Source organism: Bos taurus, chromosome 11 (assembly GCF_002263795.3).
Source record: "Bos taurus isolate L1 Dominette 01449 registration number 42190680 breed Hereford chromosome 11, ARS-UCD2.0, whole genome shotgun sequence".
In the NCBI taxonomy this organism is placed as follows: domain Eukaryota; kingdom Metazoa; phylum Chordata; class Mammalia; order Artiodactyla; family Bovidae; genus Bos; species Bos taurus.
The window spans coordinates 67,419,515-67,446,681 of NC_037338.1; the positions used below are offsets into that span (position 1 = coordinate 67,419,515).

The 27,167-nt window shown below is 40.5% G+C and overlaps 1 protein-coding gene across 2 annotated transcripts in view; it reads left to right on the top strand.

The window, feature by feature from the left end:
• The window catches only part of ANTXR1 (ANTXR cell adhesion molecule 1), a 258,211-nt gene that overhangs the window by 59,680 nt on the left and 171,364 nt on the right, over nt 1-27,167 (top strand). For both annotated transcript variants that reach the window (NM_001206228.1, XM_059891504.1), the window contains 3 exons: nt 2,278-2,346; nt 3,813-3,893; nt 19,730-19,790. In NM_001206228.1, coding sequence (NP_001193157.1) covers nt 2,278-2,346; nt 3,813-3,893; nt 19,730-19,790 — 211 coding nt within the window. The remainder of the gene's footprint in view (nt 1-2,277; nt 2,347-3,812; nt 3,894-19,729; nt 19,791-27,167) is intronic.

Here is a 27,167-nt window from a genome sequence, read left to right on the forward strand (position 1 = left end):
TTTTAACAAATCCATTGGTACTATTTTTCTTTCATTTCTACTAAAAACAGGAGGGGAAAGAATTACTTGAAATATGTAAGGGCCAATTTTGTCAAAATGTATTAATCACTGAAATTCTTACTAAGAATCAAAGCTGAACATTAACTGGTGACAAAGTAAATTGCAAGCTCTCCTTCAATATTCCTTTTTTCCTTTTCTTTATGCTCTTGAAAAGTACTCCCCAAAGCAATTAAAGGAATTCTTTCTAAATGAAGCTTTCAGTTTGTATAAAGAGATTCAGAAAAAGAGGTTTGTCTAGGACTTGAAAGTGATGTTTATATTTAGGAAATTCTTTCCTTTCAAATTTCACATGCGAGCTATATGTATAAGTAACCCAAAGAAACCAGTTCACCATAGAAATGTATTGAAGCCTCATTAGTGACAAAGGCTCATTCAGGACAACCTCAAAAGAAACACGATAAGAAGAAACACAGGAGGGGAGGAAGGGCGATGCCAGCCTCTTGAGGAGAAATCAATCAGAGCATTACCCTTACCTGAAGCTCTTGACTACTATTTAATTTAAATTCAGCTTTCTCCACAAGCCAGAAGTATATATTCATTCATTCATTCACTCACTATTTACTTAGAGTTTGACCTGTATGGGCACTTTGCTGGACTAGAGAAACATTGATTCGTAAGACACAGTTGCTGCCCTCAAGGACTTTACCATGTAATAATGTTCAACTTTTTGAAGGCTTTGTTGGCAAAGGGCATGAGGATATTAAGTGGGTAAACACATTACTGTCCCCCATCCTTAACTTGTACAAAATTCTCAATGGGGAGACACATGAGTAAATTACGACAGACACTCCCTGAGCATCTGGGAAACAATATATTCCTATATGAAAATATATTCCTATATAGAAATTCCTAACTTTAGAAAAAGTTGAAACTAACTATATAATAGGAATGCAAAATGGTTTATCTAGATGCAAAGTAGCAATCAAAGTAAAAACCCTAATAAGGGAATAAGTGAATATAAAATAAATGGTAAGTGACAGGCTTAAAATAGGGATTGGTAGAAAAGAATTTTAGGTATGGCACATGCAAACTTAGAAAAATATTTGGAGTGCCACTGCCAATAGGAAGAGGGTGTCTGAAACAGAAAGATACATTTCAAGATACAGAAAGAAAATGAACCTTTCCATTTCTGATAATTCTATATAAAGCCCTGCTAGAGGAGAAATGTCATATAGAAGTTGTTGCAGATAAGGCTGGGGCTAGACTGTATCTAAAAGTTAATTTTACCCTGAAAGCAGCAAGAAATAATTTCTAACTTGAAGGTAAAAAGATGTATGTTTCTGTCCCTTCTAAAATTCAAGGTTAATCATAAGTGGGTTGGAGTACTAAGAAAGGGGGATAAAAGGATACCATTGAAATCAATATGCATATATTGGGCACCTATTATATGTTTCCTATCAATTATTTATTAATTTCCTACTGTATTGACATATACCAAGGAATTACAAATTTTGTTTTCTATTCTGAAACAAACAACCTAGAAAACCTGGAAGAGTCTTTAATAAATCAAATATTAAAACCAAGCCAAAATCTGTATATTATTCATTGTGTTGCCCTCTCAATACTTAATTGTAGAGAAGGTCATAGGTTCACCCACTCAAATATGGACTGCAATCCCCATACCATTGACCCTGTGTCTTTGGGAATAAAAAACCCTTATTCACAAAGGTGCTGACATTGATGCCCATCTGTATTGTTCTGGGCCTCATGTGAGGAGCTCTGCATATGTTATCTCATTTAATCCCCCAAACACTTCACAGAGCTAAGTCAAGCATCAAACACAGGTATATCAGGTTCCAAAGATTACAACCTTGCTGCCAGAGCATGATGCCATTACAAAGGAAGAACCTATGTCAATAAAAACCCATCAGAGGAACAGAAAAGATAATTATTTCCCCGGAATATTTAATATGACTTAGCCTACAGTTTCCTTTTCCTCCCTTCGTCATGCAAAGTTTCTCATCAAGACTCTACTTCTGTGGGTCTTTCTCAACACCTCCCATTAGACTAATCACGCCCTTTGCATCTACCATATTGAATTAGAATATGTTCACTGGAGTATTGACTCTTCAGGGACAGGGACTGCCCTCTCCCTTATGGTACGTGGCACACAGTAGATGCTCAATAAATACCTGATTATTGCAATTAGTCTGGCTGATCCAAAAGGACTGCATTTGCCATTGCTTCTCACTTTAATGTCATTTTTCATTGGCCCAGGCGAACAGATCCCGAGATCTCGGTGCAATTGTTTACTGTGTAGGCGTGAAGGATTTCAATGAAACGCAGGTATGAACATTAGATTTCTTCATGCTTGGGAGCATATTAAGCTTGTGAATGATAGAAAACATATGCATTTGGTGAGGAGGGTACATCAGCAGTATAAATACCCTTTAGATAGATGATTTTTCCAGGAATGCTAAACAGGAAGGGAATCATTGGATGTGTGAGGGATGTGAACCCATTTGCAAATACACTTGAGGGTCTTCAACACAGAGCATCTAGGCAGCATCCTTTCTAGTTGACTTTTCAGTTCAGTTCAGTGAAAAGTCTTTTAGTTGATGTTAAATTGCCAAGACGTCAAAACAGATCGAAACTAACTTGGAAACAGATTGGTTTTTTAAAATTTATTTTGACAAATCTGATTTTCTTATTTAAATGGCAAACATCCCTTTTATCTCATTAAAAACACAATGCATTTTCAATACCCCTCCCATAAATGGAAATAATTGGCCAGTGGGCAGAAAAGTATGTCCAGGTATATATAATCAAATTGTGAAAATGTGTTAGCAACCTAGTTCTTCATAATTTATTTTTGTTTTGACAACATGGACAATACTCGTGATATGTTGCTAAATGAGTAAAATAAGGTAACAAAAACTGTTTTGGGAATAGTATGAGCCCACTTTTTAAAATAAAATATGATATTTGTATAGAAAAAGTATGAATAACTATATTTATCAAATTAACAATAATAGATGAAGGATGAATGGACAAATGGGTAGATAGATGAATTATATGAACCTTTTTTAACAGATGAATTATATGAACTTTTTTTCTTTTTAATACTCCTGGGTTTTTTGAAATTTCCCAATGATTGTGTGTTCCTTTTGCAATCAGTAAAAATCCTGGCATTGACTCTAACTGTGGCAGTCTCAGCACTAGACAGAAATTTGGGAGGAGAAAAGCTCACAGATCAGTTTCTCCTTTCTTCAGTCCTCTGCTCCATCAAGCAGGAGCAGCCAAACCAGTCTTTAAGGGTTCTTCCCTCAATGAGCAGCTTGGGTCTAAGATAAGGGTCCCCATTCATTGACCTCACCCAACACCTAAGCTTGAATTTATTTTTAAAGTTGCTCTGAAAGGAAACCTGAGTCTGTTTGATTCAAATACCGTTGCCAATAGAAATGTGGTTGAATGGGAGAGAAATGAGCCAATGGCCTGCCCCCAAATCCATAAATACATCAACCCAGGCCAAATGTTCATCTCGCTGCGCAATCTTACCCCTGCTCCCAAGGAGACAAGCATTAAAACAAACGTAAAAGCTGGAGCCGACTCTCCGGACCCGCTCCAGAAGGGCGGCTGGTAAGCTCATTATGACTGAGGGCCTTGCAGTGAGGCCCCTGCGCCCAGGCAAGCCCTTCAGTTCCTGCGGGTTCTACATGAGATGGAGCCCCCTGGACCCAGTGGCTTTTCCCGGTTCTCCATGTCCGAACCTTACACGTCTCTGTGTGTGTTTGTGTTTGCTGTGTTCTCAGCTGGCCCGGATTGCGGACAGTAAGGATCACGTGTTTCCGGTAAATGACGGCTTTCAGGCCCTGCAAGGCATCATCCACTCAGTGAGTAGAGCAACTTCCTCTGGGACTGAATACTCCGGCCTTTCCGGCCCCCTGATCTGCTGCCCAGTGGCCCCACTGCCTCTCGCTGAGGCTGGTGGTCTTGTTCTTGAGACACACGCCGCTGTATATCTTCGTATCTGCTGTGTTCCACTTCTCCCTCCTGCCTTTCACACGTGTTTCTATTCTTCTGTGCCAATTCTTCACCCTACAGTGGAAAACTAAAAATGGAAGGGAGTCCTGCTCTGGCAGTGAGCCAGACTTCAGGCAGGTCTCGTACTGGAAGCACTGTGGCCCATTGCTGTGCTCTTGAGTGACCTCAGCTTTCCCAGTCATGACTGACTGCAGCCTCCCTTCAGACCGTTGCAGGCTCAACCCCTATCACTTGCTCATCAGAGGTACTTTCCACCAGTGGTGTTCTACCTTGGCTGCCCGTTGATGATTATCTGAACAGGAGTTTTAAGTTCTTCCCTGGTGATTTTAAAAGGCTTCTTTTTTTAATATTAAACTTTTATTTATTTAATGAATGGAACTTACCTGGAGTCACAACATAGGTTCTTGTTTCTCTGTTTTTTCATGGCTCGTTTGTTTGTTTAATATACATTGTTGATTTACAATATTGTGTTAGTTTCAGGTATATATACAGCAAAGTGATTCAGTTACACACACACACATTCTTTTTCAGATTCTCAGATTCTTTTCTCTTATATGTTATTACAAGATATTAAGTACTGTCCCCTATGCTGTACAGTAGGTCCTTGTTGGTTATCTGTTGTATACATAGTAGTATATATATGTTAATCCCAAGCTCCTAATTTATACCTCCTGCTACTTTCCCTTTTAGTAACCATAAATTTGTTTTCTATGTCTGTGGGCCTGTTTTTCTTTTGTAAATAAGTTCATTTGTATCATTTCTTTAGATTTCACATTTAAGTAGTATCATATGTGTGTCTTTCGTCTGACTGACTTCACTTAGCATGATAATCTCTAGGCCCACCCATGTTGCTACAAATAGAATTGTTTCTTTCTTTCTTATAACTGAGTAATAGTTCACCTTACTGTAAAATATGAGGGTTTCCATGTTCCGCAGGGTTTGCACAGTCACCAGCCCTGTTTTCCATCACAACCTGGTTTTGTTTTGTTTTGTTTTTAATCATCCCTTTCCTATCAATGAACATGACCTGGCTTCCTGGATTTCTTTTCTACCCTCCATCCCCTAGCTAGACCCTTGGTCCAGTGGAATCCTGGAGAATGCTGATCTTTGAAAGTTCAGCCAAAAGGCCTGTGTGTGTGCTGTACCCGTAATAAAGTCCAGAGTTGCTAAAGCCTCCACCCTTTAGGTCTGGGAACCAGGCAGACAGCCAGCGGTATCTACAGTTGGAGTTCACCAGGCTTTAGACTTAAGGTCCAAAGTACAGATTCAGAGCTCAGAGGATCACTGTCCTTTTAAGATGTCAGTGTGGCTTTAATCCAGGGATTACTCCTCAGGAGTTCAGGATCTGTCCAGCTCCTGCAGATTGACCTAGGAAGCCCCCAACCTGTTGTGCCTGATGCTCCCTCTCCCTCCCTCCAAGGTTTGCTAAGAACCCCAGCAGAGTGGAAAGCAGAGTGAGATGTATGAACTTTGGAGCTGGTCAGTCCAGAGTTTAAAGGCTGGCCCAACAACTATCATGTGTAGATCCTTGGATGAGGTATTTTCTTTCGTTCCATATTTGTATAGGGGATTAATGATAAGACATACATTGTAGTCTTGTTTGAGGATTACAAGAGATAACACCAGTTAAAATGCCTAATATTTTTTTCAAGCACATAATCAGTATTCAAGACATATGAATTATTTCCTCTTCCACATCCCTTTACCACCACACGGGAAACTTTAGTGTTAGCTTCCTCCTGATCCTCTGAATTTCTTGAATATGCATAATGATCACGTGGAGAATCTTGTCTGCACTACCCATTCCCAGGGTCTGTCCCCAAGAGCTTCTATCAGAATCAGTAGGAGATGGAGCCTACGAACCTGCATCTTTTAAATCTGCACTTTTTAGTCAGTGCCCCAGATGTTGTACATTCAGAACATCGATATGTATGACCTTACATTTCCAGAACTGTGAAAAAATAATTCCACCCCAAGTTGAGAGCTCCTATCCTAAATGTGTACATATGACAGACATCTTCTTTAAGATGTGATTGCAAGAAACAGAAACCCACTTAAAGTACCTTAATCAGAAAGTGGAAATAATTGAAAGGATAGAAGATTATCAGTTCCAATTATGGATCCCCAGGCGAGGGACCCCTGGGGTCCTATAAATAACTTCTGAGGTCAGTGTGGCACACTTGACAGTATAAACAATAAGAAATGTAATAAGCATGTAAAACAACACCCAAATACTGATTTCTCCAGATGATTAAAAACGGGATTCAGGCCTGATCATGAATCCTGTGGCAGCTCAGAGGTGAACTGTTCTGGACTGGAGACTTCATGAGAAGTTGAGCAGACCTGAATTCCTAAAAGACCAAGGATGGGTGATGGATAGCTCCAGAGAAGAGATAATATGACCTCAGCCCAAAGCATGGAAAGGAGCAAACATATTTTGAGGACAATAATCTGTCTGGGAGAGTTTGGGTAAAGGAGTCAGGAATAATGAGAAATAAACTAAGACATTGGGTTGGAAGCAGATTGATGAGAGCCTGGAAGGAATTTTAACTCCAACTTAGTGTAATCACTGAAGTATTTGAACATCTAACAAGTGATATTTAAGAAGAGAATCTGATAGCAGTGTCTCTGTATATAAAAAGGATACTGAGGGGCCCCAGAGGCAGAAGCCCAGTCATGAGGCTACTGTAGAAGTCCTTTCTTCAGATGGCTGGGTTCTAAACAGGGACAACTCTTACTTGTTCAAAGATTCTTATGAGTGTTATGCCACATCATTCAGGAGTTGGTTCCTCCCCAAATAATCTGAGTATTTTTGTCTGTATAAATTGTGTTTTCTTTGACTGTTTCAGCCTTAGCAACTCATTCAAGCTCAGTATGAGCTCAGATGTTTGTAAAGCTCTCCCTACCCCTCCAGTAGAAATCACTCCAAAGATGTTTAAGAAACTTTAGTAAAACTGTCTTCCAAAAAGGGAAAAAATAATTTGAGACTCCAACCTTTTAGCTGAATGATAGCATTCTTGTGAGTTTTTATCTGGGAGTTATGCTGGTGGTTTCCATCCTTCCAATACTTGAAACCCATGTTTATTGCAGTTGTTAATTCATTTGCTTGGACAGAAAAATGAGGACAAACACAGCACAGCTCATCTTTCTCAAGTCAGACAAAAACAATTATGGCCTGAAATTTGGCTAACTAATTTTAAAAAGTGGGTTCATTTCTCTTTTTGGATACTGAAAAGGAAACTCTTGTATCCCCTCTCCCCATCTGAAGAATCTTTTCCAGCTTTTTCCCATGGATGTTGTTTTGTGGCTAGTTTTTTTCTCATAATAAAGTAGGACTGGGCTTAATTATCCAGAATAGGAGTGCAGAGCAGCTTTCAAAAGCTCAGATAGTTCATGAAGTTCTAGATCCACCGTGACCTTCTTTTTTTATTGAGGCAGAGTTGATTTGCAATATTAGTTTCAGGTGTACAGCATAATGATTCAACGTTTTTATAGATTATACTCCATTTAAGGTTATTATAAAATACCGGCTATATTCCTGTGTGGTACAATATATCCTTATAGCTTATTTATTTTATACAGAGGTTTGTACCTCTTAATAGTGACTTTGTTTTTAAATCCCCAGTCAAGATGCATGGGCTAATATTTATTCATTCCTCTAATATTCATTGAAAACTTTTTACGGTAGACTCTGGCCATTTGGTTATACGTAAGCAGATAGAGCAGAGAAGGCAATGGCACCCCACTCCAGTACTCTTGCCTGGAAAATCCCATGGACGGAGGAGCCTGGTGGGCTGCAGTCCATGGGGTCGCGAAGAGTCAGACACGACTGAGCGACTTCACTTTCACTTTTCACTTTCATGCATTGGAGAAGGAAATGGCAACCCCCTCCAGTGTTCTTGCCTGGAGAATCCCAGGGACGGGGGAGCCTGGTGGGCTGCCGTTTATGGGGTCACACAGAGTTGGACACAACTGAAGCAACTTAGCAGCAGCAGCAGCAAGCAGATAGAGACCCTATCCTGGTGGAGCTTATAATCTAGTGGGAAGAACACATAAAAAAACAACTCAATAAATAAACATGTATAATTTAAATTGTGATACATCGTATATAGAAAGTAACTTACAACTGAGATTAAGAGTAAAGTGGTTGGCAAAGAACTCAGGCTCCTTTGAAGAGATCGCCTCAAAGTGAAATGGAGTTGTTCATTGGAAAAGTGTGGATACAACATTCTTGGCAGAGCAGAACCCTAAGAAGGTGTATAACAGAATTGAAGAAGAGTGGGGCTTAGATGGTAAGTGACAGATGATGAAGGAAGAAGCAAGAAGTGGCTAAATCACATGGAGCCTTGAAAACTATGGTATTTTACTATAAGGACAATAGGCAACCATGGCCAATACAAAGTCCGACAAAGGAACGATCATGTTTATAATCAAGATGCTCAGGGAATCTAGAGATCGTGGTTTTTATCCCCTTTGGATGATGAATAAACCAACACTCAGGACCTGTGAAATGAGACCTGTGAAAAAGAAGAAAAATTACTATGATTATTGAGCATCTTCCTTCTACCAGCTCCTCTGTTAACTACTTCCACAACCACTCTGTCAAGAGGGACTTACTATCCCCATTTTACAGGTGAGGAAACTGAGGTGTAGGCAGTTAGATAAACTGCCCAAGTCTGCCCGCTCATAATGGTGGAGGAGGGAAGTTGAACCCACATCTGGGTCCAGAGAGTCTGCTTTTTCCACAATACTGGGCTGTGAAAGTCTGAGGAAATGGAAAATCACTGGATTATAGGGAACTGATTATCTAAGGTACGGATGCAGCAAGTCCTTGGATTCTCTGCTTCCTCAATATGATTCCTGTGTTTTGGTCTTTTTACTATCCTTCAGTCCTCTCTACTTTAAGGAAGAAGTACTCAGATTTTGTGTAACGTGTTAGTTCAAAGTGCTTTCACTTGTTTTCCATTTTAATCTCCCATCAGTGCAACACAGGGAATAGGCAGAGAGAAAAGCTTGTAATTTATTTTGGTACCAAACATTGTTCCTTTTTCTCATTTAATATTACCCCATTTATTTTTTTTAATATTACCCCATTTAAAAACTATAACAGCCCTGTGAAGGAAATATTCCCATTTAACAGATGAAGAAACTGAGGCTCAGATACCCTGCACAGGGGCACACAGCTCTAATGGGGAGATCAAGATTGGAATCCAAGTACATGACTCTAGAGCTCAGGCTTTCTCCCACGTTAATTTCCTTAGAAAGGTTAAAAATAAGAAGTCATCATTTAGTGAATTCCTACCTGTTAGGCACAGTGAAAATCATTTTACATAGTCTTCTCATTGAATGCTCACCCCTACTGTTTAATGTAGATGTTATTACTCCTTCCATAGAAGCAGATACCCTAAGCACAGAGAGATTAGCTAACTGGTCCAAGATTGCACAGCAGTGGGCAGTGATCCAGAATAGACTCAGTTCTGTCTCTAAGGTCCATAACAAGATGACCACAGCATTTAATGATTGATGTGGGTAGGCCGGGAAGCAGCTCCATTTCGGAGAAGAGGACCCTGAGGACCAAGAATGTGAAATGACTCAACACAGTTTACAGAGTTATAACAAAGACAAGACCAGAGTCCAGGCAGGTGCTCTGCTGTGAGTGCACCACTGGTGGGCAGGAGAACCTTTGCCATTTACTATTAGGCGGAGAGCATCTCTGAAAATCTCAGTTTCTAGTCAGTGGATGAAATTCCATCATTTTGAGAGGCTGGCAGCTTGCCACAGCTGAAAGAAACATCTTCACTTTCACATTTGCTCAGGACTCTACCTCGGAGGACAGAATTCCTTGTTTTTGCAGAATTCAGTTGATAAAATTATAAAACAAAATTTGGAAGGTTAGTAGATTGGAGCCCTTTAAGCCAGTAAAACTGTAAAGGAAGAAACTATTTCTTTGCCTTTTCTTATTGTGGCTTTCTCCGGGAGTTTCCATTGACCACAACTGGTGAATGCAGCGCCAGCCCTCAAGTGAAAATATGAAGCAAAGGTCCAGCGAGGCTCCTGGGTCTTTGTTTGCCTTTTCAAAAGTGCTGCAGGCAGTGAAATGGGAACCTGCATGAAAGCTGGGTTCGGATAACACTGAAGTGGGTCTGCAGCTTTGAATCCTAACGCTTGACCTGGTTACCATGGTGCCAGCTCCTCCTCCCCACTGTCCCCACTTCTCGTGCAATCAAGGGTGGTGTCTAGAACCAAGCACACTTGGTCTCTGAGAAGAACCCAGTCACTGGCACCAAATTATATCCATCCAGGAGCATTTCTCTAGAATAAATATTTAAGCCTGCATTGGGCTTCCTCCTAATTCGAGGGGTGAGTCAGTGCCTAGAGCTTTCTGCATGTTTGATCAACTATAAACAAGTATTGAGCAAACATGACTATATTTGAAAGGATTTCTTGCAAGTTTTGGCACTAACATCCTTGTTATCAAGGAAGCTGTAAGAACTATTGAAACTGAGGACTGTATCTATTCCATGGTGTATATATATTTATTTTGTTTATGGTAACCATATCATGTGCTAATTTCTCCCTTCCCCTTATGGGAATGCGAAAGCCCCTCGTCCAGCCCTACCGGAGCTTTGACAAAAGGCAAAGCCCATCTTCCTGGCTTCCCACCCATCTACTCTTCCAAGACCCCACAAGGGACTGCTACTGCTGCTGCTGCTAAGTCGCTTCAGTCGTGTCCGACTCTGTGCGACCCCATAGGTGACAGCCCACCAGGCTCCCCCGTCCCTGGGATTCTCTAGGCAAGAACACTGGAGTGGGTTGCCATTTCCTTCTCCAATGCATGAAAATGAAAAGTGAAAGTGAAGTCGCTCAGTCATGTCTGACTCTTTGAGACCCCATGGACTGCAGCCCACCAGGCTCCTCCGTCCATGGGATTTTCCAGGCAAGAGTACTGGAGTGGGGTGCCATTGCCTTCTCCTCCACAAGGGACTACTAAGGGTTTTTCTCCAATCAAAATCTAAATCCCTCGGGTTTCCCTGGAGTTCTAGTGCTTCAGATATCACCTTCCAATGCAGGGGGCATTGGTTCGATCCTTGGTCAGGTAGCTAAGATCCCACATGCTTTGTGGCCAAAAAAACCAAAACATAAAAAACAGAAGCAATATTGAAACAAATTCAATTAAGACTTTTAAAATGTTCCACATTAAAAAAAAAAAAAAAACAGTATCTGCATCACATGCCTGTAGTCCTGGAAAGTACCTGATTTAACTGAACCAGCTCTCCTTCCAGGGCTAGCAGAGGGGAGATTCATGTCAGCAGCAGCCCTTCTCTTAAATCAGCCTTGTTTGTGAAGGAAGAAACTGCCCTCTCTACCTTTGCCCCATCTAAATCCTGTCTGGAGTTCTGTCTCAACTTCAAGGCTCTGCTCCCATCCTCTCTTTTCCGCAGAGCCTGCCCTGATCTCTCCTGCACCTTGAACTCTCCCTGCCTTGAACTCCACTGGCGCTAATTGTTGGCATCACTTGCTTGGCCCTTGTGTTTCCTCCTGGTCAGTTGCTGAATTGTGTAGTCACAGAGCCCGCCCCCTTTGTCGTATTCCCCCTGTGGCATCGAGTGCAGGGTTGAGCATAAGAATTCATTGCAAAGCGGCGCCAAGGACTGCAGAGCTTTCGTGACCTACGTGGCACCACACGTGGGCAGTTTTGTGGCTCTGTTTCTTGTAAAATCCTCTTAGTCTTTCCCTACCCTCTTTTCTAGGACTGTATCTATAAAAGATGGCATTTTGTGCTGCATTCACATTAGCAGGCCTGGAAGCATAAATAGAATTAATTATAGTTTTTGTGGTGAGTGGAAAAGCTTTTTAAAAAATCATTTGCTTCAGGAGTCACTAATTAGACTTTACAGACATTCAGGTCAGGCATTTCAGCTAAACTATTATTTCTATTTAACTCAGTAAAGAATCCAAATGTAATAAAAAATTCCCATTACTTAAATAGGCTGAAGAGATTGCAGGGAGGTATGTTCAGTTAATCCTCAGGTCAACCCCACACCCTCCAGCTCCTCCTATATCTAGGAATCTGTTAAGACTTATTGTAAAAGCAATAGCAGAATTTAGACAAAATCCATTGAAACACTGCAGGGTCCAGCTCCCCATGAGGGCCACTGACTTTGCCAGTATTCATGAAATCAACAAGCTCGTCTTACTAAATAAACCTCCTCTTGGAGTTCACAGTTATCTGAGCTTTCCTTCTGAAAACAAGAGAGGAAAGTGGTTTTATAGAAAAACGATGAATTTCCTCAGTTTCAAAACCTTGTTTGTCCTGTGCTCCTTCACACCAGACTCTCCTTGAGTGTGAAACTGAGAGAAGAGTAGCATATATTTAGATAAGCTGGATGCCCCTCTCCAGACAAAAACTCTTGAATGTTTTGAGGATAATAAACTTTATGGTCTAAAATTCAGTAATCTCTTAAACATGTCTTACTTGCACGTTGGAATATTTACTTGGTATTATGCATGACTATACATAGGAGCCTGGAGGGCTAGGGTCTACAGGGTCACAAAGAGTCAGACACAACTTAGCAACTAAACACAACAATGACTATACATAAAATCATGTATGAATCCTAGAAAGATCTCTGTGTGTTAGTAAATTTTTAAGTTCAGATTCTGTAGAACTGATAGGAATCTAGGATAATGTCCATAGTTAACAATAAATATGTCTGTTGCTGTTAAGTCACTTCAGTCGTGTCTGACTCTGTGCAATCCCATAGACATCAGCCCACCAGATTCCCCCGCCCCTGAGATTCTCCATGCATGGGTTGCCATTTCCTTCTCCAATGCATGAAAGTGAAAAGTGAAAGTGAATTTGCTCTCTTATCGACCTCATAAACCGCAGCCTACCAGGCTCCTCCATCCATGGGATTTTCCAGGCAAGAGTACTAGAGTGATATGTCTATTGAGTTTTAAATGTGGAATGGAATTTACTTAGGAAAGGTGACTATCTTTTTTTTCTTTCCAAAATTTTATTAGAGATCAAATAGTTTCAAAATTCGTGGGGGCAAGATTGACAGTCCTGAAGACAAGGATGAGCCAGATATGTGTCCCAAGCTCCCTGACATTTTCTAAAAGCAATATCCTCCAGGTTTATCCAACATGAATACTGCCATCACCTATAGTATTGTACCTGGGAGTCTGAACCCCACCTCTCAAACATATACATTTTTGCCAAGTAAAGGGACCAAGGCCTTTTACAAAGCAGGCCTGTCTAGACCTTAAACATGGGGATATAGTACACCTACAACATTACTGTTTTAAAATATAAGTCATTTAAAAGGATGAAGGTGAGAAGTAGTCCTGCTGAAAGGGCAGTCTCCAAAGATGGTGGTGCTTAATAAGAAGAGGGAGATGTTACGAGATGTTGAAACTAGCTTTGTATTCAAAAGACTATAAAAGATTTAAAGTTCAATTTAAAAAACCAGAAAAGATTAATGTAATAAAAGATTATATTTATGGGGAAAAAGAAAGACTGCTATATAATATGCTAAAATGCCAGTTAATGAAGCCATACAGAAAGTGTGCCATTTGTGCAACAAATATTTATTTAGTGCCTACTATGTGCTGGATAAAAACAATTCTCCTTGCCTTTGTAGAGGTTATAGTCTAAGAGGGAAGATAGACAATGACCAACCAATCATAAATATATCATTATAAACCACAATAAGTCCTCTGGAAGATGGTAATTTATACTAAAATGTGAATGAATACAGAAATATTTCATTGGTAAAATCACCAAGACTTAGGTCACAAAATCCATACTGAATTTGGAGGGTGACAAGGAGAGTGAATGTAAGGGACATTGCTAAGTTTTGGCTTAGAGAACTGCTGCTGCTAAGTCACTTCAGTCGTGTCTGACTCTGTGCGACCCCATAGACGGCAGCCCACCAGGCTCCCCTGTCCCTGGGATTCTCCAGGCAAGAATACTGGAGTGAATTGGGTGATAGATAGTTAACCACCTATGGGCCAGCCTACTTCAAGCTCTAGGCATCTTAGAAGCAGAATATGCCTTTCATGATAAATAAGACACTAAGAAACATGCTATCTAGATATGTAGAAGCAAAAGGCCCTAATACTACAAATGGATAAAGGAAATTGGTCTTAAATGAACACACACAAAACCCTTCCAACAGGAAATGGCCAAGTAAATAAAGAATGATAGTTTATTAGGGAAGGAGGCAGAGCAATGAGGGGGAAAAAATTAGGTAAGCTTATGGTAAGGGAGGGATTCATAACAACTCTATGCAAATATTCACAATCTTTAAGGATTCTTGAGAAATCTCTGCATAAACCCTGAACTTTATGAGAAAAGTCTTCAAAGTAAATAAGTAAAGTCCTGGACTAATCCACCATGGATTTCACTTTAAATATATTGAATAGCTTTTATTACTTGGCAGAGTTATTTTACATCGGTTGCCTCTTTTACTCCCCTAATAATCTAATGAGGTGTTCAAGAGTATCACTACCAGTACAACACGTGCATTTCTAGAGCTCTTTACAGATTCCAACATGCTTACCCATATATCTTCTTTTTGAAATCTGCCCAAAAGGTAGCAGGATAACATTATTAGCCATCTTTCAGGCATTTTCAGCAAATAGGATTTAGCAAGAGGCCAATGGTGAGTGATGAGATAGACGCAGTTATGAGTGATTGTCTTTGCCCAAGAGTAGTAGCAGTCATAGCAGTAGGTAACAGAAGTAAGAGTAACAGCTACCATTGTTTGAGAACTGAGTATGTGTTAGACATCCTGCTAAGAGCTTTACTACTAAGGCTGCTCTGAGCCTGTTTCTTGGTACCTTATTTTCATGAAAGGCACTCGTTGGCTGATGGCCCAAGGTCATTAAATAACTATCTATTGACTAATCACATCTGTCTAGTTCTGTCTACAGAACAAAAACCTTGTCAGTATTCCTTAATCTCACTCTCTTCCTCACTCTCTAAGCCAACTTTTACCACCTAAGTTCTATTGATTTTACAAATGAAACTTATCTGCGTTCTTGTCTGTTACTCATTTTACCATCAGACAGCTCTTTGAGGTCAGTGTTTTTCTTATTCTCATTTTACAGAAAAAGAAACTGAGATGCAGAAGTTTAATAACTTATCCAAATCCTCCTGGCCAGTAAGTGGTGGGGCTTGGATCTGAACAGAAATCTATTTAAAGTCCAGATCTATTTTTTTCTGTCTCCAGAGCCCAGGTTCCTAAGAATAAATTATCATTAGTTGAGGATTTCCAGGCCCTGTGCTATGGACTCTACCTATAGTATCTCATTTAATCTTCCCAACTCAACAACCTCATGCAGTAGGTACTGTTCTTATCCTACCATTACAGATGAGGAAACAGACTCAGAGAGGTTATGGAACTTCCCCAAGGTCACAGTGCTTATGAGTTGACCCAAGCAATTTGATTCCAGATTCTAAATTATTAGTATGTTAAACTGTTTCACAAAATTGGGGTTCAGACAAGTTTAAGGATTTCCCAGGGACCATAAGTCAGACAAGTAGAGGACCAAGATCAAGGCCAAAAGCCAGTTCTTCACACTGGTTAGGCTTGAGACATGTGGTAGTCTTAGCCCAGTCTCCGGTGGAGGTCAATTATTCTGTCACCTCTGACATCACCCCGACCCTGTGTGAGTTCTTTCCACTCTGTCTAGTCATTTCCCATCTTCTGGTTCCCAGTGCTCTGTCTGTACCTCCTCCATGGCTACCAGTGCCCAGATCGGGGACGGATCCTCTGCCTCCCCACACCCATCCAGTCTCCAGTCCCTTAGGCTGCTCTGCTGTCTGCTGAAGTTCAGACAGACTGATTACTGTACAGTCTGGGCTGCTAATAACCAAAGGACCCCAAATCCACCCCATGCCATTCTGACTTCCTACCTTTTGAAACCAGATATTTCAAACTAATAGAAGCCACAGTCCCAGACAAATCCTGCCCATCCCCCTCACTGATAAATTTTACTCTATTGGCTGCACCATATCCCTTCCAGATGTTTTATGTTAAGATTGGGAAAGCTGTGTTTTTACTGGATTGAATCACTGCACTTGGCTGACATTTTTTGGCCCTAATACACTCCTTAGATTTATCAGCTAATTGCAGACACTTTGAGAGAATCATACGGCATGTGTTTATTATGACAAAACCTGCAAGTGTGTCTTTGTGGTTAAAGATTCACGGGTGTTTCCTTTACTGACCCCTGGTTAAGTATTAGAGTTGGTTCAAAAATGTTGCTTCCAAGTCAGGAACGTAACATGGGTGAAAATTTCATTTTTGTGTTTTGATGGAGTTTGAGGAATGGGACAGGATAGATCCAATAGCTCAATTTTCATTCTTGGACTGTTGAAATCTTTAGTTGAAGATAATAAAATGACTTATAAATGGAGATGGAGGAATTTTATTTAAAACGTAAGAAACAGCTTTATGTTGTTCTAATATCATTTAAATAAATTTCTCCAATGGGTCAATTGTGTTTCTTCCAATGTGGCCTGTTTGGAGATTTATGCCTGAAGACATGATGAAGAGGGCGGTTGCCTCTCTGAGTAATGGCCACCAGTAGCTAGGATGGCCCTTCAGGCAAGAAGAGCCCAGTGGCAGCAAACTAGGGGGGAGAGAGGAGAGGACAGTCATCACAGTTCAGGTAGCTTGGGTGCTATCTGGGGAGGATCTGGATGAGGATCCTGGCAAGCCCCAATCCTAGGATGCTGCTTCATCTAAAGGACTGTATTGACCATTGGAAAGAGGAGGAAGGAAAAGCCTGAAGGGAAACATGGATGCCCAGGATATATCCTTCGGTGGCGGGGGTGGGGGGTGGAGGGGGTGGGGCTGTCCCTCATTCCAAGTAACAATGTCAGTGAAGGGCTCAGGGGTGATACTGGGTCCCCAGAGCCAGGTATGTGAGGACCACTGACCAACAGAGATGGAGGTGGAGAGCTGGGTGCATGTTATCTCATTCCTGCGAAACAGGGGGAACTGAGACCACCTGTGCTTGAGGTGCGTGGTGACTGGGTAAGCTAAAGCGAGAGGAAAGAAGTCAAGCACTGACAAAAAGGAACAAATTGCTTTGACTCTGGAATCACATAGAAGCTGAAAACAGATACTAAAATGCCTTTAAATTGTGAAAGAGGAAGAAAGAATGTTCAGGAAAAATAGCTGGAAGTCTGAATCTTAGAATTGTCAAGAAAAAGAAATACAGTCAGCCCTCTGTAACCTGGGTTTCACATTTGCAGATTTAACCAGCTGGGGATCAAAAATATTTGGAAAAAAAAAATCCAGAAAGTTCCAAAAAGTAAAACTTGAGTTTGCAGCATGCTGGGGACTATTTACATAGCATTTCCATTGTATTATGAATTATAAGCAATCTAGAGATGATTTAAAGCAGCAGGCCCCAACCTTTTTGGCACCAGGGACTGATTTTGTGGGAGAAAATTTTTCCATGGACCAGGGGTGGGGGCGGGGGAATGGTTCAGTGGTAACGCGAGTGATGGGGAGTGGCAGATGAAGCTTCACTGGCTTGCCTGCCAGTCACCTCTTGCTGTGCGGCCCAATTCCTAACAGGCCATGGATGTGTACCATTTCCATAGCCTGGAGGTTGGGGACCCCTGACTTAAAGTATACGGAAGAATGTGTACAGATACCACCATTTTATATAAGGGACTTGTGCATCCTCTGATTTCGGTGTCCATGGAGATCCTGGACCAGTCCTCCTGCAGGTACTGAGGGAGGACCATGCTGCTGCTTATGACTCTCAGGTATAGAGAATTACCTCAAATACCTGGTTGCGAGGGAGCCTCTTTCAGTGAATACGTCTGAATGTTTTGTCGTCTGTATATCAGAGAACAATTTTCTGAAGCATGTTGTTCATTTCCTTTCACAATGCTTCTCTATGAGGATGCCCAGATTTCTCTCTGGAATGGGTAAATATTATCTCTTCTGAGAAACTGGTTTGTTTTCATTCTTCAGACTGAGAATCTCATAAATATTGTCTGTCCTCATTTGCTACTAGAAAGCTTAGAATTAAATTCAGGAGCCACTCCTAACAAGGAAATAAGCTCTTCCCAATGTATTTTGTCTATGCTATTCTCACTCCTTACTTCATCTTCCCCTGATTTTCCCTTTAATCCATTTCCTCCCCTTTTGTAATTTATTATATATTTTGTTTTACTGTATCCTTGTGGCATATGTATCACTTAAGCTGGAACAAAGAAGCATATTTGCTAAAAACATCCATGCAAGTTAATGTGTGTTTCCCAATGCTAAAAATCCTTTTTTTCTTTTACAGACTTTACATTTTATTTCACTATTAATTCTTTTAACAAATGCCCCCTTCATAAATAGAGCAAAATGATCTTCTTCAGCCCTCTGACCCATTTCAATTTCCAAATTAAGTAAGGCCCACCCAAATAAAGATCCTGCGGTATATCACTCAGTGTCCTATACTTGTTTAAAATGCTTGGCCAAAATTTTAGAATCCTTATGCAGTAAGCAGTGGGATTCATAAATGCTAGAGAAAAGCTTAAAAGTCAGATACCCCGATTTCGCCAGAAGCCTTTAATTCCCTGTGCAGTCTTGGAGTTCTCCAGACTCTCCACTGAACCCTGAAAGACTCACTTGGGGGAAAAACTATTTTATTTCCATTTACGTAAGGTCCTCTTAAAGTGTGAGGCACAATAAGCAGGCTTCAAAGACATCCTTTGCCTGCAACATGTTTCCACTTCTTTAACTAGAAGGCGACTGAGTAATCTGAGCGTGCATCTCTTCTAGAGAGTTGGCCATTTCCATCCTATCTCTCTGGTCTTATCTATTAATCACTTGTTTTTCACTTTTTAAGCTTCTTTTGTTCCAGCTAAAGAGGTCTATGCATTTCTAGTTTCTCACCTTTGCAAATGCCACTCCCTGCTGGGACCTTAACCTTCCCCTAACTTATTCCTGCCCACTTGACTGTATCCCACCCTCAGCAGCCACTTCTTCCAGGAAGCCCTTCTCAATTACAGCCCTCAGTGATCTCCCCCATGAACTCTGTAGCTTGTACTGTCTGCCCTTTTACCCTGGCATCTATCACATAGAATGGTCCATGTTTATTTATCTTTTCAAGTGTAGCTCCCATTTCATCTACTGGATGTAAACGTCTCTATAACTAGGACTGGCCTTTCATAGATTCAATGCATATCTGCCAGAACAAATGAATAAATAATTCTTATGGCTTTTGTGGGCCTTCCAGGGTGTTGCTAGTGGTAAAGAACACACCTGCCAATGCAGGAGACCTAAGGGATGCAGCTTCAATCCCTGGGTCAGGAAGATCCCCTGGAGCGGGGCAAGGCAGCCCAATCCAGTATTCTTGCCTGGAGAATCCCATGGACAGAGGAGCCTGGCAGGCTGCAGTCCATAGAGTCGCAGAGTCGGACAGGACTGAAGCGACTTAGCACACAGGCACATAGCTTTTGTGACACCCAGAACATCTAGCACAGTACTGCTCATTAAATGCTTGACATTAATAATATCAGTGAAAATGTAACACTCTACTTATCCACCCACTACAGCATAGTATCCTTGAGCCTTCTGATCCTGGTAGCTAAAATCAAACCCACTTTTCTAACAAAATAGCTATACTTTGACTTTGACTTTTTGATTTCCTCTCCTCCTAGATATTGAAGAAATCCTGCATCGAAATTCTAGCAGCTGAACCATCCACCATATGTGCAGGAGGTAAATTGAAACTAACTGTTAATTGCTGTCACATGAATGATGAGATATTGAATTCAGGTCACAGTTACTTCATCAGTAGCAAAGAAGGGAGTTGGGGCACAAAAGGGGAGGGGGAAAAAAGGAGTAGAAATTGCTAAATTTGCTTCTGGGGCAAAAAGGTAATAAATAAACAACATGTCAGTTGTTTGAAAGTTTGAAAAAGCCTATCCAAATTCTCTCCTTTCATGGAAACTAATTATAGGAATATTACAGAAATACTGGATTCCCACACACCGCTACCAATACCCCCTTAACCCTTCATCTTCATGGCAGCCCTACATCACATCACAGTGATCATAGGCCACCTCTGAAATGTTGACATATTTAATTGTTTAACTGGTGCTGAACCTCTTTCCATAACTAATATTTTCATTTTAGTTAATCGCCCCGTCTGCCAGCCCTTACAGAATGTCAATAGGCAGCTCCAGTTGTCCCCATAAAGAGCCATTATAATTTTATCATTAATGCAGCAAACCTCTGCTTAACGAAGAATCACCCTTCTCTGGGTCACAGTATTTTTTCTGACTGATCAAAATTGGGGTCTTGTTGTTGTTTTGTATTATAATGGACTGCCTAAAGCTTCAACCGTGCTGGCTCTCCTCGTACAATTCCTGGTAGTTTCCCCATCATTCTCCTTTTATTTATTTTAAAAGTACCGTTAGGCACCTACTGAATGCCAGGCACTGTGGTAGGTGCTCAAGATTCGAAAAGGATAAACTCTCTCCATTATTTCCTGGTGCTCTAGGACCTGGAGTCTTCCACTGTTGAGACCTCACTGTTGACATAATCTTTCTAGTCTCCTAAAATACCAAGTGCCAATTATTAATTTATCATAGAAAATATATCATGCAACCCTGTAAGCAGTGAGGAAGAACTTTCCAGCTTTTTCAAAAACTGTACAGTTTTATTCTTTATGGCATATTCTATTGATATAAGTGAGGTAATTCCTTGAGGATTTCATTCTAGTTTCTTGGCTATATTTTAGAATAGCTGAAACACTTTCAAGGAGTTAGATGTACTGAATAGTATGAACCAACAACAAAACACTAAGGATATATGTAAACATACAAAGTTGTTAGTGGTATTTGGGTACTGACTATTCAGAAATGTGTGTAAATTTCCTGAAGAAAAGCAATCAACAAAGAGTATCTGTTGACCTTTAAATACACTGCTACCTGGCAACACAGATGGCAGCAACATATGTAGCTGGCACAAAGACAGGTCCAGGAAAACCTTCTTAAGAAAAAGAATTGAAATATCTTACTTTTGCAAATTTACAAAAGCATATGACTACATGAAACCCAGTGCCAGGAGCCTAACCAGTGTTCATTAGCTCCAAGGTAAATCTGCCTCCACAATTTTTATCATTCCTTTCTTTTAAAACAATTAGAAAACAGGGGAGTTCCTTAATTGTGCAATTATCTCATTCATGAAAAAACAACCCAGACTTGCAGTTTAGCAATCCTACTGTATGTTTTGCAACCGTGTATTGAATCAGAACATTTGAAGACAATGAATACTGAATTCTGTTAATTCAGCAGCATAATCAGTTCCCTTCCTGTAAGGTTATTAGGGACAGAGAAGAAATCTTTCTCTCCACTTCCCACTGCCTCAGAGTACATGGTACTTAATAGGTGGTCAATAAATGTTGACCGAATGCCTTGATTCATATATTCCTTCAATAAACAATGCACCAATTTTTGCTCATTTGACCCTGATTAACAACTACTTTCACCTAATCTCAAGAAGTTATCAGACCTTTGAACTGCCAATTTAAAATGAAGCAAAATTAGAAATAGCCGAAGACAGAACAAGACCCCTCAAACCCACAAAATCTCAACCGGTTGGACAATGGAAAAATATCTTATTAAATAATTCTTGAATCAAAGATTAATAAACCAAAATCTACTTTACTTGCCATCAAGGTGTTCAAGACAATAAAAAGCCCACATATATAAATATAATGAATATGTCACAGAAATATCAAGATCCACAAGATCTAATCCTAGCAAATTCAGTTTTTAGTCTGTTTCTTATTAAACAAAAAAGAAAAATAATTGAGTAAAAGATATTTTTAAAGCTAAGGAAAATACAAGAAAAAAGATTAAAATGCATTAATTAATTTAAACAAATTAAAACAAGTTAACTGATAAATTATGCCAGGAGCTGTGTCTTTGACCAATAAAATAGGCAAATCTCTGGTAAATCCAGTCCAAAGAATCTTCCTTTGGATACTTTTTATATCTCTGACTGAAATGCAATAGTGCATATTTTATAAACAATAGTTTCCCATATCAGAGTAAACTATCCAATTCTATTTATTTTATTTCTTTTTTAATTAAAGTATAGTTAATTTACAATGTTGTGTTAATTTTTACTGTACAGAAAAATGATTCAGTTATATATGTGCTTGTGTGTATATATATACATTCTTTTTTATACTTTTTCCCAGTATGGTTTATCACAGGATAATATTTCCCTGTGCTATACTGTAGGGCCTTGTTATTTATCCATTCTGTATATACGAGTTTGCATCTGCTAACCCCCAACTCCCCCTCTGCCCCCCCATTTCCTTTATCTCTTAGAAAAAAATTAACACAAGACACAACAATAGACCTAGTCATATGTTTTGAAAAGGCAAGCTCCCACCTCTCTTGACTTAGAATCATTAGGGTTAAAGCATGTTGATTAGAGAATAACTTTATTAAGAAGAAAATGAAACTTTCATAAGATATCCCTACTCCAAAAGTTCTTCCAAGGATTCTCTTAAAGGTCTATCTCTGATCATTCTTGGAGTAAGCCTGGCTTTCATGAAATATTGGGGGCCACTTCCCCGTGGTTATGAACTCCTGTCAAGTAGACCCAGGCATACCCCGTCTGAAATTTTCATTAGGCTACTGCGAGGATCCGGCGATTTATGTGAAAGTGCTTTAAAAATCATGAACTGTTATAACAAAACAAGGTGATATTATTATCATAAGTATCATTTTAATAAGGATTGAAGGTCAATGTGAGAATGTTGATAACGTCATACCTAGATGAGAAAAATATGCCTGTATGTTTTTCTGAGCTTCCCTGATGGCTCGGTGGTAAAGAATCCACCTGCCAATGCAGGAGACGTGGATTTGATCCACTGGTCAGGAAGATCCCTGGAGAAGGAAATGGCAACCCACTCCAGTATTCTTGCCTGGGAAATCCCATGGACAGAGGACCCTGGCGGCTGCAGTTCATAGGGTGGCAAAAGAGTCAGACATGACTTAGTAACTAAACAACAAGTGTTTCTCTACTGAAAGAAAATTGGAGAAATATATAGAGTTCAGAGTATCTGCAAAATGATTCACTAACTCAATATGTACTGAAGGGGAAAGTAAACAAGGAAATATTGAGACTGAACCCTGTGAAGAAGATAGAATTTGCTTTCATCCAAAACCTTTCCTCTCAGCCCCCTCCCCTGCCTCTCTGAATTACTTCCCTTCCTTGGCCGCCAGAGCACCCCCTCCTGTGAAGCCCCACCCAGGCCTGTCCGCTCAAGACACTCTATGCTGATGACTGCATTCCCCCAAGACAGTGATCTCTGCTGGCTTTCACCAACAACTCAGCAACAGGCATAATTCTGACAGCACACCGAGCTCTGAGTGAGGCAGTGAGACAACGCACTGGACGACAAAACTGAGATCCAACACAGACCTTTCCATGTTGGCCTGCAAATAACATGGTGAAATTTAATAGGACAGATATAAAATGTTGAACTTGCAAACAGTTTCATATACAAGCAAGTTTAGAGAAACTTGACTTAGTAACATTTTGTGCAAAGAAAAAGAAAAAAGCAAGAAGACGCATAGCTATCTTGAGAGCCAACAAGAATGCCTTTGACAAAAAAGAAGCTGATGCCATCTTAGGGTGCATCAGTAGCCATCCAGTGTCCAGGGTAAGAGAGCTAATTCCATGCTGTGCTATTCCAAGTTCAGACCATGGCTCCAAGTCCCATATTTTAAGGATAGCATTGACACATGTTCTTAATAGAAGAGGAGATGGAACTAGAAAGCATTTAATAATTCATTCAGGATGTGAGGGCAGCCTGGCTGTGATATCTGTCACTCCACTGATAGACAGGATTGACTGAGCTGATCTGGCTGGCTAGACAGGTGTCCCCTCCCTCCCTCCCACGTGTGTCCCTTCTGAAGCTGTATGCTTAGTAGAAGAGGATAACCTTCTGCAATAGTGCTTCATGCGTAGTTCATGAATGCTATAGTGCTTCATGCACTGTAGTCCATTCTTCAGTCAAGGATATACAAGTAGCTGTGCTCCCTTGCTACAACCTCCAAACAAGCACTCAAGGTCCATTTACAGGAACACGCAGGATAGTCAAGCTTCTAAGAATCCAGTCACTGATTCTTTCCTTCCTTCCTTCTTCCTTCCTTCCTTCTTCCCTTTTTTCTTTCCTTCTTTCTCCCTCTCCCTCCTTTATTTTTTCCTTTTCCATCAATTCTTAGTGTCTACTATGTACCAAACAATGTGAAAAGATTTGAGTACCAAAATGAGTTGAGTCCCAACCCCCATGAAATTCTCAGTCTTCTCTAGGAGATAGTCATATGTTCAGATAAAATACAAAACCATGTATGAAGTACTATAGCAGAGATCTGCTCAAAGAGATGCTAATGAGATGCTTGTGGGATGAGAAAGGACTGAAGCGACCACAGAGATTTAGACAAAGCATTGAAACACAAGGATATTTGGAGAACTCCCATGCAGAAAGGACTTATTGGTCTTATTATATGTAGCTTTAGGAGACCACCACCGAGCGGTTGGGGAGGAATTCAAGGAGGCAGATTTTGGCTTAACACATGCAACTTTTACAATGAAAGCTTTCCAACAGTGGAGTAGATGGTTTGAACTTTCCACCCCTAGAATTATGTGAGCAACAGCTGAATGACCATCTGTAAACATATGCTGTCCAGAGAACTCCTCCTTTGGGTTTCCTTTATAACTTTAAGTTTCTAAAGACTTAATTCAACGTCCGCTAAGATATTAATGGCTGATTATTAATTGCTAAAGAGACCAGTACACTTGGAACTATTTTGCATTTTAACAAAAAGTCTTAATGGGAAGAAGATGTAAGGATCTGCCCTGATCAAAAAGAATTTCATTCAATGAAATGAGTGAAACTATTTGGAGAGAGAGACGTCCCCCAAAGCCTCCAGTTCCAGAGGTTATAAACTGGCAGCCAACAAGCCCTCTCTGGTCTGCACATATGTTCTTTTTGATTCACACCGCAATTAAAAAAAAACAAAACAAATTTATTACTAACACTTAAAAGTCTGATTTCACCTAAAAATTCAGATTTTCATCTCATATTGAAAAATCAGATCTAGCAACACTGGGCCTGTATTTATCATATGATAATGATTATTAGAGACGGAATAACTTCCCTTTAAAAGAAGCATGTACTCTTTCCAACTCACCTACTATCCCACCTCTCCCCATTGTCACCCCTATACTAAGGCCAAGCATATGGTTGCCATTTAGTATGGTGCTGAAGTCCCTGGATTTACAGCTCCTGTTCTAAAACATGTAGGAAGTCATCTGCTCTGTGGAGAGCCTTTACAGCACCTTTGACTTTGCATGTGTGCCTGGTAAGTTGCTCCCGTCATGTCTGACTCTGTGTGACCCTATAGATTGTAGCCAGCCAGGCTCCTCTGTCCATGGGATTCTCCAGGCAAGAATACTGGAGTTGTTTGCCATGCCCTCCTCCAGGGATCTTCTTGACTCAGGGACTGAACCCACATCTCTCACATTTCCTGCGTTGGCAGGAAAGTTCTTTACCTCTAGTGCCACCTGGGAAACCCCAGCTTTGACATTGCCTACATTTAAATGATTCTCTTTCCCTTCCAATATAGACTCTTTTTAAAATTTCCTAATTAAATAGTTTTGCAGATTAGCCTGTGTGTAATTAGGAGAATAGGCCCAATGTTGGATTGGCCCTGCCTATGTTAGTGTAGCTCCTCTTTAGGAAATGCATCCTTTGCCTAAGCACAGTTTTCTTCTGCTACCACAATGACGGCCTCAGATGTATATAGCTCAGTTCAGTCACTCAGTCATGTCCAACTCTTTGCAACCCCATGAACCACAGCACACCAGGCCTCCTTGTCCATCACCAACTCCCGGAGTCCACCCAAACCCATGTCCATTGTGTCAGTGATGCCATCCAACTATCTCATCCTCTGTCGTCCCCTTCTCCTCCTGCCCTCAATCTTTCCCAGCATCAGGGTCTTTTCAAATGAGTCAGCTTTTCGCATCAGGTGGCCAAAGTATTGGAGTTTCAGCTTCAATATCAGTCCTTCCAATGAACAGCCAGGACTGATCTCCTTTAGTATGGATTAGTTGGATCTCCTTGCAATCCAAGGGACTCTCAAGAGTCTTCTCCAACACCACAGTTCAAAAGCATCGGCACTCAGCTTTCTTTATAGTCCAGCTCTCACATCCATACATGACTACTGGAAAAACCATAGCCTTGACTAGACGGACCTTTGTTGACAAAGTAATGTCTCTGCTTTTTAATATGCTGTCTAGGTTGGTCATAACTTTCTTTCCAAGGAGTGTCTTTTAATTTCATGGCTGCAGTCACCATCTGCAGTGATTTTGGAGCCCAGAAAAATAAAGTCAGCCACCGTGTCCACTGTTTCCCCATCTATTTCCCATGAAGTGATGGGATCGGATGCCATGATCTTCATTTTCTGAATGTTGAGCTTTAAGCCAACTTTTTCACTCTCCACTTTCACTTTCATCAAGAGGCTCTTTAGTTCTTCACTTTCTGCCATCAGGGTGGTGTCATCTGCATATCTGAGGTTACTGATATTTCTCCCGGCAATTTTGATTCCAGCTTGTGCTTCCTCCAGCCCAGAGTTTCTCATGATGTACTCTGCATATAAGTTAAATAAGCAGGGTGACAATATACAGCCTTGATGTACTCCTTTTCCTATTTGGAACCAGTCTGTTTTTCCATGTCCAGTTCTAACTGTTGCTTCCTGACCTGCATACAGGTTTCTCAAGAGGCAGGTGAGGTGGTCTGGTATTCCCATCTCTTTCAGAATTTTCCACAGTTTATTGTGATCCACACAGTCAAAGCTCATAGTGTTCTATGTAAGCAATACTCCAGGAAGAAACTCATTGGAATTAAGCATACAACTTGCCAGCTACTCTTCATGTGAAGCTTTTGTCCTCCAGAAATGGAAGGAGGTTTTCATCAGCTCCCCACATCATCATTTGAGAAGCAATTGTATTATTGTACTCTGTTGTTTCCCATTGTAATAAACAATGATCAAGTGAGTGCAAAGGAAG